The following is a 13,593-nucleotide window of genomic DNA, read 5'->3' as shown; positions in this document are numbered from 1 at the left end:
CTCAGAAAGTCACGTGCCCTGGGGACGAGTGAGTGGCAGGAGCCAATGGCCCAAGTAGGGGCGCTTCCTGGGGTCTCCACCGCGGCCTTTCCCCTGCTCTTCCGGGCCAGCCGCGTTCTCTCAGTGACCAGGGGTGTCTCGGCGCGGTCTCGAGTCCGGCGGGGCGCGGCGCGTGCGGAGCTCCAGGAGGCGGGGACCCCGGCGTCGCGCCCCGCCCTCCGGGTCCTCCCGCCCGCGCTCCCCGAGGCCGCAACGCCGCGCTTCGCTCGCGGTGCCCGATCCACTCCTGCTCCCCACTCGCCCAGCCCGGGGCAGCTCCCTCTCTAGCCGCTGCCGCGGGGACCCTGAAGCGGTCCGCTCCCACCATGCAGGCTCAGCTCTGGCTGCTGCAGCTGCTGCTGCTCGGCGGGGTCGCGCGCGCTCTCAGTCCCGCAACACCCGCAGGTAGGATGCGCTGGCAGGGCAGGTGCAGACCCGCCAGCGGGACGCGAGATGTTGTCCGCGGGAGGCCGGGGACCGGGGACCAGGCACCCTACTTTCCCCGTGTGCTCACAGAGGGTGCGCACGACGTGGAGGGACCCAGCCAGGGGTCTCCAGAAGAGTCCCAGGGACCGCGATCGTACAGGGCGGCGTTCGTTTGCCTTTCCATGTTCTTCCCTGCTGCCACCCTCGGCTGCTCTAGGCTGGGTCCCAGTTGGGCTTGAAGACTGCGTGGGAGCCGCCGGAGGATGGGGACACCCTAGCCAAGCCTTTCTCTCTGGCACCAGCGTGGCCGTCTAACTTGCTTCTACGACCTCTTGCGTACCGGTGGAGAAGCGGGGGCCGCAGGAAAAAGCAGCTTGCTGCTTCTGCATCTCCCAGAGTTAAGGGTCCCCTCACCCTCCTGGTGGTTCTGCTTGGCTCTCTGTTGCCCTGACTGTGCTGGGGGTGGAGGTGGGGGCTGGGCGGGAGGGCAGTGGGGGAGGACCTTCCATTCTGCACACTCCTCTTTCGCCTGTATCAGTTTCTTAAGCCATTTCTTCCACTTTCGGAGATCTACCTTGAATCCCTCATGTTACCAAGAAAGGCCATTTTCAATATATAACTTAGGTTCTGCACACAGACTTTCTCTGGGGCTGGGAATAAGGGTGATCAAGCTCCTTGAAAGGGAGAATTGGGTGCCCCTCATTTGGGGTCAGGGAAGGGTAGTTCATGGGTCGCTGCTGTTGGCCCTAACTGTGTCCTGGACTTTTAGTGGTCACAGTATGTAGTTCAAATGAACCTGTGTTGGGATGAGATGGTTTGGGTCGCGGTGCTGGTGATGACAGCGGGGCAGAGGGCAGAGAAGTCACACGTCTAGAGACTGGTGTGGCGCCGTCAGTGTTCAGGTGGCTGGACACTTGGCTTCTAGTTCTGCTGTCTCACTTGCTATGTGACCTCGGGCAAGTCACTTGCCTTCTTGGGCCTGTTTCTTGATGTGTAAAGTGAGGTTACTGGTGAAATCTTCGGCTTTTGGAAGTGGGATTATGAAAGATCTTTCCCCTTCTCAAGATATTCTCCCCAAACATGCACAGGCCAGAAGACAGAAAAACAGATGACAGACAGGAAGATGACTGACTTCAGAGCCCAGGGAATGGACCCTGAAGGTCTGGTCCCAGGGAAACCAGAGACACCTGGGACACACAGAAGGGAGAATCTTGCAGGCAGCCATTTCCAACCTACCTGGGGCCCCTACTCTCTGAACCAAGGCTGCTTGTCTCTAGAGAGGGAACTGAGCAGAGGTCTCAGAACCCGTCCAACCGTTATCTGCTTCCAGAGTCTTCCTTGCCCCACTAATATACTGTGCCTGACCTTCAGACCTCACAGTGGCTGCTGACATAGCTACTGCTCCCTAGCAGTCCCAGGACCCCTCTTCACAGAGACCCACCCCGCCGGCAGGGCCAGACAGCAACCCTACTCTCGGGCCTGAGTCACTGTGCTGTGTCTATGGGAAGAAGTCTAGAATGTTTGGGCTCAGGATCGTGCCTGCCTGTCACTGAGAACTCCTCCACCCCTCACCGCAACTTGTATGGAAACCTGCTCAGTAAGTGTGCGTGGGAAAGCTGGGCATGGTGGGACCACGCTGAGAGCAGGGTCATCCTCAGCTACGCAGGGGGTCTGAGGCTAGCCTGGGCTACAGGAAACCCAGTTTAAAACAAAGGTGCTTCTGACTGATCCCTTTCTGGGGTAGCCTTCAGAAAGCAGAGCCCCTCCCCCGCCCCGTGTCATCATCATCTTCTTCATCGTCATCGTCATCATCGTACCCCCTCCTTCTGCTACCTGGTGTCCCTCTTCCTTGTCCATGTTTCTGTCTTTCTAATCTCCAAGGTGAGGGGCGGGGTCTCTGCAGCAGGGGCTTTATAAGTAGGAGGCGGGATTAGTGAAGCCTGGGAGGACCTTGTGGGAAGCAAAGAATAGGACTTTGAGATGCGGTGTCATGTAGCCCAGGCTGGCTCTAAACTCACCGTGTAGCTGACTTTGAGATGCGGTGTCATGTAGCCCAGGCTGGCTCTGAACTCACCGTGTAGCTGACTTTGAGATGTGGTGTCATGCAGCCCAGGCTGGCTCTGAACTCGCCGCCACGTAACTAAAGGTGACCTTTAACTTCTGATCTTCCTGCCTCCACCCAACAATACTGGGATCACAGACACAATGCCATTCTGTCATGTTTACATGGCACTGGAGTATTGAACCCAGAGCTTCCCACATGCTAGGTAAGCATTCTACCAACTGAGCTACATCCCGGGTCTGGGTGGGGTGTCAGTTTTGCTGGCTGCTTTGTGTACAGTTTTGTTAAAGATTCAGCCTAGTAAGTGGCCGAGCCGTTCCCATCCCATCTTATATTAGAGATGAAAGCTTCTAGAGAGTTTGTAAACTGTGGTGTCATGGTTTAAGGTTGGGCCTCCAGCTTGGTGACAAAACTGTGTTCTTCCACTACTGTGATAGGTCAGTGGGGCCTCCAGCTGGGCTGTGCCCGAGGGAGGGTCTCCTCTGTCCTACGAGGCTTGGCGCTGGCCTCGCCGTCCTTGCTGCCAGCCTCCCTCATTCACCCACTGGTGCCCCTTCAACTCTGGTCCTTGCAGTCAGTACCCAGAATTCTAGATGCACGGGCAGTAAAGGGCATGATGGGCCAGAGGGCAGCCTGGGTGGTGTGCCTGGCATCTGGGCAAGGGGAAGGGAAGCATCAGGGAGGCTCTGGAGGGAATGACATGTTGCCACACTTGAGGGAAAGGATTTTTCATCAGGTGAAAAGGATAGTTTAGGAGCAGGGTGGTCTTGGCTGAGGAAACTGAGAGCAGGGCTGGGTTCTAGCCTCAAGGGCTGTGAGGAAAAGCAGGGATTGGCTGCAACTGCTGGGTCAGTGGGGGAAGGGTGCCTGAGAGATGGAATCCCGTGGGTCTCCCTAGCTGGAGCTGTGCGGACTACTGGCTGAATCGTGCACAGAGTGGATGCTGAAATGAATATCCAGAGAGAATCTCAGGGGCCGGAACAGGATGGTGGCAGTATGGCTGGAAGGACTAGCTTGAGTGACAAATGGGCTTGTTGTAGGGTCAGGCCCTGGTAGTATATCCTGGCTCTTCCTCAGCCCCAGCCGCAGGTCAGGGAGTGGGAGCATCACCTTTGTTCTCCCCCACACCTTGTCAGGTCACTAGTCTCCCAAGGCAGCTCCCATGTTCAGACCAGGGGTACCCTCCAGGAACCCAGGCGTGGGGCTGCCCCTGTACCTTAAGAGACAATCTGAGAGTTTCTAGTCACTTCTTTTGTAGCCCAGGCTGGCTTTAACCAAAGGTTCTCCCTCCCCAGCCTCTGGAATGATGGGATTACAGGGTGTTCCATCCTGTCAGCTTCCTATCGTGTGTGTGTGTGTGTGTGTGTGTGTGTGTGTGTGTGTGTGTGTATTTTTGACAGGGTCTCATTATGAAGTCCTGGCTCAAAAAATTGCTATGTTGACCAGACTGGCCTTGAAATCACAGAGATCTGCCCACCTCTGCCTCTAAATGCTGGGATTAAGGGCATGTGCTACTATGCTTGGCCTTATTGCTCTGTGTTCTGTGGTTCTGACCAGACAGGAGCCTGAGTTCAAATCTTGCTATGGATTGATTGGGTGGCCTTGAGGGGGTTGTTTAGCATCTTCAGGCCTTGTTTCCCCAATTTATAACATGGATCTAAAGATGGTGCCTATCTCCTGGGGTTGACTGACATGAGGGATGAAAGTGTGTGTGTGTGTGTGTGTGTGTGTCTGTGTCTGTGTGTGTGTATACTTGAAATAGTGCAGCTAAGATGACGGTCATCCCTCTAGATGATGCTGTGCTTCGAGGCGAGTGACTGAATTCAGCCTCTGTTCTAGAAGTGAGTGACAGAATGGTTACTGAGAGGCAGCAACAGGGGCAAGGGTGTCCTAGGGTATCTGGGCATGCCACCTGTGGGAACCATCAGGCTTCACGGCTGTGTGACCGGCCACCTACACTGCCTCCTGCTATGTCTAAGAGGTGACCTGGCTCATCCAGCTGGGAGGGGTGAGAAATGCTGACATGCTGAAGCTCAAGAGACACTTTGGGGATTGCTAGCTCTTTGTAGCGTCCTCTGCTCTAACTCTATCATCCTGCACAGATCCCGTGCTGCGCCCCTGCTCCTGGCTGGTTGGAACCCCATCTCTGTTTTTGCTCAATGACAGAGCAAGCTGTTGTTGGCATGGCTGTCACACAGGGAAGCTGAGGTTGCAAAGCTAAACTGCCAGGTCCCAGCTTGAAGGTGGTGGGCAGGAATGGACCGTCCTGTGGGCATCCTGTCTCCCCACCTGACATCCCTCTCCGTAGTCAGTCCAGGACAGATACTTCCTGCCAGCCCACACGTCAGCCCTTCCTCTTGGTTTCCACCTCTGGCTCCTGCCCTCCCCGTGGGGCCACTTGCGGGAGGATTGGGGGAGAAGGCCACCCAACTCAGCACAAACAGCCTGCCACAAACAGCCATGGCCTTGCCGGTGAGGCCAGGCAGGTTGTGTGGGGCCGAGTACTGGGCTTTGCGCTATTTGTTAGATATCTTGTGGAAGAGGTCAGAACTGCCCCTCTGCCCACATTCTCCAGGAGCATCTGGTTATGATTAAGGGCAGAGACGTGAGAGGGGCCCTGCGAGAGTCCAGCAGGCACCAGCAGCCAAGAATGACTTAATTGGATAAAATGTCTAATGACAAATGAGAGCTCCCCGGCAGCATCCTGGCCAGGCCCCAGGCCTGGTCCAGCCAAGCCTTGCTTCAGCCTCTGTCCTTGCTGCTACCCAAGAGCTATCACCTAGTGGAGTGGCCTCAATTATGCAACAACTGAGCACTTACTGTATGCAGGGCTCTCTGAGGAGAGTGGAGAGAGGCCTGAGGAGCGCAAGTTTCCCAGGGAGAGGGCACAAAGTTGCCTCAGAGAGGGGATCTAGGACAGGAGCTTTGGTGAGCAAGGTGGATGGAATCAGAGGTGGAGAGGAGAGAGGTATCTCCGATTGAGGACCCAAAACTGATGAAGGCCACAGGCAGGGTGATCTGTGTCCTTTATATATCCAGGCCAGGTGTGACAATCAGAACACCAACATAGGGCCCAGCTTTGGGAACCTAACGCTCTGAAATGGAAAGGGATGCTTTTCAGCATCATTTCAAATCAGTTTAGCAGCCCTATGACAGCTGGAGCCTTGGAACAACTGCTTCTGGGCAGCCACTTGCCAATCCTGTGCTCATGACAGACATTGCTAATCTATCATGACACTCTCTGCTGCTAAATACAAATGAAGTCTTGGGATTCCTACTGAGAATGATTCTGGCTGTCATTAATTAATGGGAGATGGTGTTTGAGATGAGGTGAAACCTCTTCTAGCATCCCAGTTGCTTTCTCCTCCTCTTGTTACACAGGAAAGTGATTTGCCTGAGATCAGAGCTTGAAAGTAGTGATGGAGCTAAAACCATTGTTAGCATTTAGGCATCTATTCTGGCCTGTCCTTGGGGTTCTGACAGGCAACATCTCCAGCTGCAGACACTAAGAGCAACCCCTGTGCACATTTACTACATTCCTTTATAAAAGGGCCCTGCCCCCTCCCTCCCTCCCTCTCCCCCTCCCTCCCTCTCCCCCTCCCTCCCTCTCCTCCTCCCTCCCTTCCCCCTCCTTCCCTCTCCCCGGTCCTCCTTCTCTCCCTCCCTCCCCTCCTCTCCCTCACACCTCTCTCTGTCTCTCTCTTCTGCCCACTCCTGTCCCCAGAGATAGTCTCCGAACCCCTTCCCCCTTTCCCATCACTTTCCCCCAATAAAAAAAAGTCCACTCAAGCTCTGTCCACGAAGTTTTTTTTTAAAAATTACAACAATTATGTCCTTTAGTAGGACAAGGAAACACACACCTTTGGTTCTAGCACCCTAGAGGCAGATACAGGCAGATCTCTGTGATTTTTTTTTTTTTTTTGGTTTTTCAAGACAGGGTTTCTCTGTGGCTTTGGAGGCTGTCCTGGAACTCATTTTGTAGACCAGGCTGGCCTCAAACTCACAGAGATCCGCTTGCCTCTGCCTCCCAAGTGCTGGGATTAAAGGCGTGCGCCACCAATGCCCAGCTAGATCTCTGTGATTTAAGGCCGGTCTCATTTACATAGCCAGTCCCAGGTCAGGTAGGGCTAAGTATTGAGGTCCTGTTTCAAAACAAACAAACCAAATCAAGTGGGCAAAGTAGAAGTATCTGTTTCCAGGGAGTTTCTGGTTTTGTCTTTTCAGCAGTCAAAGCCAGTGGGGGAGGAGAGTGGGGTGTGACAGGATCCAGAGGGTAGAGAGAAAAGATGCTATTGAATAGCTTACAAAACTATGATCCAGGCCAACAAGCCACCAGACTTAAAAATGGGCCAAGGACTTAAACATGCTCCCAAAGAAAGCATACAAACAGCCAGTATCACACGAAACGATGCTCATTCTTACTAACCATTAAAGTAATGCAAATAAAAACACAAGTATGTATCACTTTCTGTCCACTGATTAGAATGGTTACTACCAAGACTTGACGATGCTGTGAAGAAATAGGAAACCTCAGACATCACTGAGAAGAGAAACTGACCTATGAGTCTGGAGACATGGCTCAGGGGTTGAGAGCGCTGGCTGCTCTTCCAGAGACCTGGGTCTGGTTCTCAGCACCCACATGGCAGCTCACAACTGTCTGTAACTACAGTTCCAGGAGATCCAATGCCCTCTTTTGGCCTCCTGGGGCACTACATGCAAACAAAACAAAATAAAATGAAATACAAATAATTTAAAAATGTACAAACAAATGAACTAGCATAGCCACTTCACATGGAAAATAGTATGGGAGAAAATGGAATTACTATAGGAACCAACAATTCCAGTTTTGGGCACATAAGCCAAAAAATTGAAAACAGGTCCCCGAAGAGATGCTGTTCCTCTTAGAATCATTCATGATCTCCAACTCATGAACACAACCCAAGTTTCTGTAGTCAAATGATCAGATAAGCAAAATATGGTATAGCATGAATACCATTTAGTCTTCAAAAAGAACACAGCTGCACCTGGAAGACATCATGCAAAGTGAAATAAGCCAATCACAAGAGACGTATTGTATGGTTACACTTACATGAGACATACAGAGTATTCATAAAACAAAGGTAGAAAGTAGAAGGACAGCCTGGTGTGGTGGTGCACACCTTTAATCTCAGCCCTCAGGAGGCAGAGGCAGGTGGATCTCTGTGAGTTTGAGGCCAGCCTGGTCTACAGAGAGAGTTCCAGGACAGCCAGGGCTACACAGAGAAACCCTTTCTCGAAAAGAAAAGAAAGAAAGTAGGATGTAGTTGGACAGGTAGGTCAGTGGTAGAGCCTGGCAGGTGTGAGGCTCTGAGTTCTGTCCCCAGTACCTTTAACCTCTGAGCCAGGTCCTGGTTTGCCAGATAAACCACGTCCACTGTGGAGGGCTGAGAGGTTAGCATTGTATGTGCCTGTTTCTGGGCGTGGTTCTCAGTCTGTGTTGTGAACCTCTGTCCTGGTCATCAAGTGTCCCCAGAGCCAATGATGGTGTAGTGTTGAGGCTTCTGCAAGGTAGGAGGTCTGGCCCCCTTCTCACATCCTTCCTCAGGGCCACCAGCACTGACTGTTCTGTCCCTTCTCCTAGGTCATGATGAAGGCCAGGGCTCTGAATGGACTGCTAAGAGGACCAGGCAAGGCTGGAGTCGGAGAGCCCGAGAGAGTCCTGGGCAGGTGTTGAAGCCAGGCAGGACTCAGCTAAGCCAGGACCTGGGTGGGGCCTCGCTGGCCATTGACACACTCCCGGACAACAGGACCAGGGTGGTGGTAAGTGTGAGCCAGCATTGTGGGAGAGCAGAGCCGCGGCCTGCCTAGGTGTCTGGTGTGGGGACTGGACAGGATGAGGAACCCAGGGAAGAGGCAAGCTGACTCCAGCCTGGGTCATAGGATGAACGCATCTCAGAGTTTTGTGGGCTGCTGGCCTCCTCCACTAGGGCCCTGAGGGACAGAGCAGCCTGCTCCGGGATGCACAGTGTAGGCACTGAGCTCTGCCAGGACTTTGAGGAGAAAAACTGAGGATGACACAGTTACAGTACAGCTGCACGTGTAAGCTCCACGCTGTCACACTTCTGCACCATCTTTAGACTGTGGGGCCCTGAAGGTTAAGGACAGGGCCCACAGCAAGCCGTCCAGGTGTCCTCAGGCACTTTCTGGGCCTGGGGGCGGGGAGCACTCTGTGGGAGGAGATAACTCTGAAAGCTGACGGGCCTCTGCGTCCATATGTGAGTGTAACTGGAGGCGTCTGCACCTGTGGCTGGGGACGCTTGCCTGTTATGTCCGCGTGCCCGTAGTTTGCCACTGCGGGCGGCTTGTGTCTGGGATGAGTGTGAGTGGGAGGGGGAAGGGTGGAGTCTCTCAGGATGCAGCAAAACTGCAGAAGCAGCAGCAGTGAGGATATGCTTCACAAGGTCTCCATTTTCTGTGTCTGAAGAACTTCCGGAAACTTCTAGACATCAGGCAGTGCTAGAGGTAGTGGGATGTGGCTGCCCATGCCTGTGAGCCCAGCTGAGGGTAAAGCTGAAGCCAGAGAATGACCAGAGCCCCAGAGTTCAGGGCCAGCCTGGGCAGTGCAGACCAAAAGTCATGCTGGAAGCACAGAAGAGTAACCACAGAAGACCCAGGCTGCCTCCTACAGTCCACAGGCTTCCACGCAGGAGGCCTCTAGGCTATTGTTTTCCAATTTGACCGCTTCTTAGGCTCCCTTAGTGAGTGAGCTTTGTTTCTTTGGCGTGGGGGTAGGGGGTGGGGCTTAAATACCCTGTAGGAGTGGTCTTTGAGTAGCTCCTGGGGAGAGCTACCACCTGGTAGGCTTTCTGAGGGCAGAGTCAGGGTTTGGAGAGGGAGGAAGGGGGCTTATGGGAATCTCACAGCTAAACAAAAGCTTGAAGGTTCTTCACCGTTTTCTTCTAATGTCACCGTGAAGGGATCTGCTGTAACCATGAGCACGGTGACTCATACCTATAATCCCAGCACTTGGGAGGTTGAGGCAGGAAGACAGCTAAGAATACAAGACTAGCCTGGGGTACCTAATGAGACCTCTACTTCAGCACAAGACTAGCCTGGGGTACCTAATGAGACCTCTACTTCAGCACAAGACTAGCCTGGGGTACCTAATGAGACCTCTACTTCAGCACAAGACTAGCCTGGGGTACCTAATGAGACCTCTACTTCAGCACAAGACTAGCCTGGGGTACCTAATGAGACCTCTACTTCAGCACAAGACTAGCCTGGGGTACCTAATGAGACCTCTACTTCAGCACAAGACTAGCCTGGGGTACCTAATGAGACCTCTACTTCAGCACAAATGTATCTGCGCCTGCTTCCCACTCCAAGGAGATTTGGTGTAACCTAGGGCATAGTGGCTCATGCCTGTAATCCCAGTATTTGGAAGGCTGAGGAAGGATTGCTCAGTTTGAGACCACTCAGCCTACACAGCAAGTCCTGTCTCGAAAAGGAAACCTGATGTTTAGTGTCACTCTTATTCCTGACCTGGTCATATACTTCTGTTTACTGTCATTTCAGCATTCTGAAATCATAGCTGACTGTCCAGGCTGGCCTGGGATTTACTATGTAGGACAGGCTAGCCTCCTACAGGAGCCACCACACTGTTGTGGGGTGCCCACCAGGGAAGACTGATTGGACATGGGTTTACGTCTGTAGAAAGTCTATTAGCCATCCAGGGACTACACTAGATGTTTGAGATCCCAGTGTAGCACTGAGCCTTTCTCAGAGTGAGTTTTAAACACAAGAAACCATGTTCTGGGCTGGTATATTTCAGGTAACAAGAACAGTTATCCAGAAGCAGAACTACAGAAGCAAAAAACCAGGATTAGTTCATTTAGAGACTTTCCCAGAACTATGGACTTCGATGAATCACGTCTTTGTTTTCATATTGACAGGTGGTACTATTTATGTGATGAGTTGGCCTGAATGGTACTTCCATCATGGAGTCAGTAGTGCTAAGGTCTTGGACCCTGATACACACACCTGGCCATGTTCTGCATTTCTAAGGCTTTTATTATTATTATTATTATTATTATTATTATTATATACATATATAATTTTAAGTCCTCTTTCTTGTTCCTGTGTTATGGAGGAAACATCTTTTCTCTCTAAGGCTATTTCATAAGCTTTGGGTGTTTTGGGTTTTTCACCCGCCATGTCATTTGTGATACTATGCTTACCTCAGTCTCTGAAGTAGTTTGACACCACTGATTCTGTCATTATTTAACATTTTGAGATTTCATTCATCAAAATATCACTAGTGTTTGGCACTAGTGTTGCTTTTGTTTGTTTGTTTTGTTTTTTGACAGGGTTTCTCTGTGTAGTCCTGACTGTCCTGGAACTTGATCTGTAGACCAGGCTGGCCTCACAGAGATCTGCCTGCCTCTGCCTCCCGAATGCTGGGATTAAAGGCGTGGTCACCACCACCTGGCTCTAACGTTGATTTATAAAATGCCGTATTTAAGATGTTCTTCTCAACTCCTGAACTTTGTTGGTTCCCTTATCATTGTGCCTGAGGCAAATGACTCCCTCAACAGACCCTCATCCCAGCCCCACAGCGGCCTCTCCAAGGACAAAGCCCACTCACTTCCCATTCTGTCTTGCCTTCTGGAACACTCAGAATTGAGGAGTAGGGTAGGTATAAAAGAAGGGAAGAGTGGACAGTCAGACCATGAGATGTCCCTAAGGAAGGGACTCCTGTTGGCTTACCCATTCCTCGATGCTTTCTCGGATTCTGGATTAAATAACTGGTACCTGCTCAGGGGCCGGGCACGATAGTCAGAAGGGTCATGTCCCATTCTGCACAAAGAGGACATCACTGGAACTAGCCACAGGGACAAGGACTCCTGGAAGCAATTGTCTGTGGGTGTTTAGTAGGAGCAATGCATTCCATGAGCTCTAGTGGACTCAGTAACACTAGGGCTTTAAGACAACACACAGTCTTGGGCTCCACTCTGGACAGATTAGTTCAGTAGCATTGAAGCCTGGGACTCATTTCTTCACAGTACCCTCCCATGGGGCTGGAGAGATGGCTCACGGCTTAAGAGGACCAGCTGCTCTTCCAGAGGACCTGGCTACTATTCTAAGCATCTACATGGCACAAGCATCTGTAACTCCAGTTTCAGAGGATCTGACACTCTTCTCCTTGCACACCAGGAGCACATGTGGTGCACACACATGTGCAGGCGGACACCTGAACAATATAATACAACAGAATGAAGTAATTTCAAAAATACAAGGGCTGGAGAGATGGCTCAGAGGTTAAGAGCACTGGCTGCTCTTCCAGAGGTTCTGAGTTCAATATCAACCACATGATGGCTCTGTAGTGAGAGCTGGTGCCCTTTTCTGGCATACAGGGATCCATGCAGACAGAACACTGAATAAATAATAAACAAACAAACAAATAAATCATAAAAAATACCTCCTTGGGGTAGGGGTGTAGTTCAATGGAGCATTTGCCTAGCATGTGTGAGGCCCAGGGTTCCATCCTTGCCCCTGAGAAGAAGGAAATAAATAACAAAACTCTGCATGTGGTTTTGGTGGGCGGCTTCGAGTAAGAACTTCTGGGATCTAAGATGTCCAGGTGATTTTGAGGTTTTTAATTTTTTTTTTTTGGTTTTTCGAGACAGGGTTTCTCTGTATTGTTTTGGAGGCTGTCCTGGAACTCACTCTGTAGACCAGGCTGGCCTCGAACTCACAGAGATCCGCCTACCTCTGCCTCCTGAGTGCTGGGATTAAAGGCATGCGCCACCAACGCCCAGCGGATTTTGAGGTTTTTAAAGAGACCTGTTTTAATTTACTTCGTATTTATGTGTATGTAAGTGTGTCTGTGAAAGTGTATGGTGTATGGCACCAGTGTACAGGTACCCCCAATGCCAGAAGAGGGTGTCAGATCCTCTGGAGCTGGATTTACAGGAAGTTATGAGTCAATGAATGTGGGAACCCCACTTGGGTCCTCTGGAAGAATTCTGTGTGCATTTAACCTCAGAGTCATCTCTCCAGTCCCTCCAAGCAGTTTTATAATGGTGGTCAGAGCTGGCCCAGAAGCTTGAGATAGGAAGCTCATAAATTCAAGGCCTATGTGGGATACAGAGTGATTTCAAGGCTAGCTTGGGCAACTTAGTGAAAAGCTGTCTCAAAAACAAAATGGATAGGACAGGTGTGGTGGTGCATGCCTTTGATCCCAGCACTCAGAAGACAGAGGCAGGAGGATCTCTATCAATTCGAGGCTAGCCTGTTCTATATAGTGAGTTCCAGGGCAACCAGGGCTGTGTAGAGAGACCCTGTCCCAAAAATAAAATAAAATGGTAAAAAGAGAGCCAGGTGGCCTAGCATTTGCCTAGGGTGCAAGACCCAAAGTCCAGTACTTAGTACTAAAAAAAAAGTGAGATATGGTAGTTCACACATGTAATCCCAGCACTCAGGAGGCTGAGGCAGGAGGATTACCACTAGTTCAGAACCAGTCTGGACTACATAGTCAATTCTAGAACAAAGAATGGGATCTTGTCTCAGACTTCCTGAAAGAAATAAGTCAGAAATAATGGCCAGGGTGACAGCCACAACACCAGGCTTTTCAAATGCACCTCATGGCAATACTTGAGTACATGACCTCCACCATCTGGGGGCTTCATGACCCCTTGACAACCACCCACCAAGAAACCACATTGCAGCTAGGCATGGTGGCACACGCCTTTAGTCCCAGCACTAGGCATGGTGGCACACGCCTTTAGTCCCAGCACTAGGAAGGCGGAAGTAGGTAGATCGAGGTCAACCTGGTCTGCAGAGTGAGTTCCGTGACAGCCAAGGCTACACAGAGAAACTGTCTCAAAAAAAAAAAAAGGAATTAATTTTTAAAAAAGAGGCCACGCTGTAGAACAAGGCCACCTGAGCGAAGACACCTCTATCCGGTTGTCCCCAGAAGGAAACAGGAGGTGAAGTCTTAGGATGGACGCTATCTGGAAGAGGGTTCAAGTGCCCCATCAGGAAAAGAGCCCTCTCACCCTTAGTGGGCAGGAACTGCCCCAGGCCAG

At 51.4% G+C, this 13,593-nt stretch overlaps 1 protein-coding gene across 3 annotated transcripts in view; it reads left to right on the top strand.

Moving 5' to 3' along the window:
- Positions 1 to 222: 222 nt before the first annotated feature.
- The window catches only part of Plxdc1 (plexin domain containing 1), a 55,484-nt gene continuing 42,113 nt past the window's right edge, over positions 223 to 13,593 (top strand). Inside the window, exons 1-2 of one of the 3 annotated variants that reach the window (XM_040749621.1) lie at positions 223 to 444; positions 8,148 to 8,326. In XM_040749621.1, coding sequence (XP_040605555.1) covers positions 366 to 444; positions 8,148 to 8,326 — 258 coding nt within the window. In that variant the 5' untranslated portion in view covers positions 223 to 365. Of the gene's footprint in view, positions 445 to 975; positions 2,063 to 8,147; positions 8,327 to 13,593 lie in introns of those variants that run through there. The other 2 variants (XM_040749622.1, XM_040749620.1) reach the window with 2 other exon arrangements.

This window comes from Mesocricetus auratus, unplaced genomic scaffold (assembly GCF_017639785.1).
Source record: "Mesocricetus auratus isolate SY011 unplaced genomic scaffold, BCM_Maur_2.0 Super-Scaffold_100007, whole genome shotgun sequence".
Classification (NCBI taxonomy): domain Eukaryota; kingdom Metazoa; phylum Chordata; class Mammalia; order Rodentia; family Cricetidae; genus Mesocricetus; species Mesocricetus auratus.
Note: the sequence above shows the minus strand (reverse complement) of the source record. Positions and strands in the feature narration are given on the sequence as shown.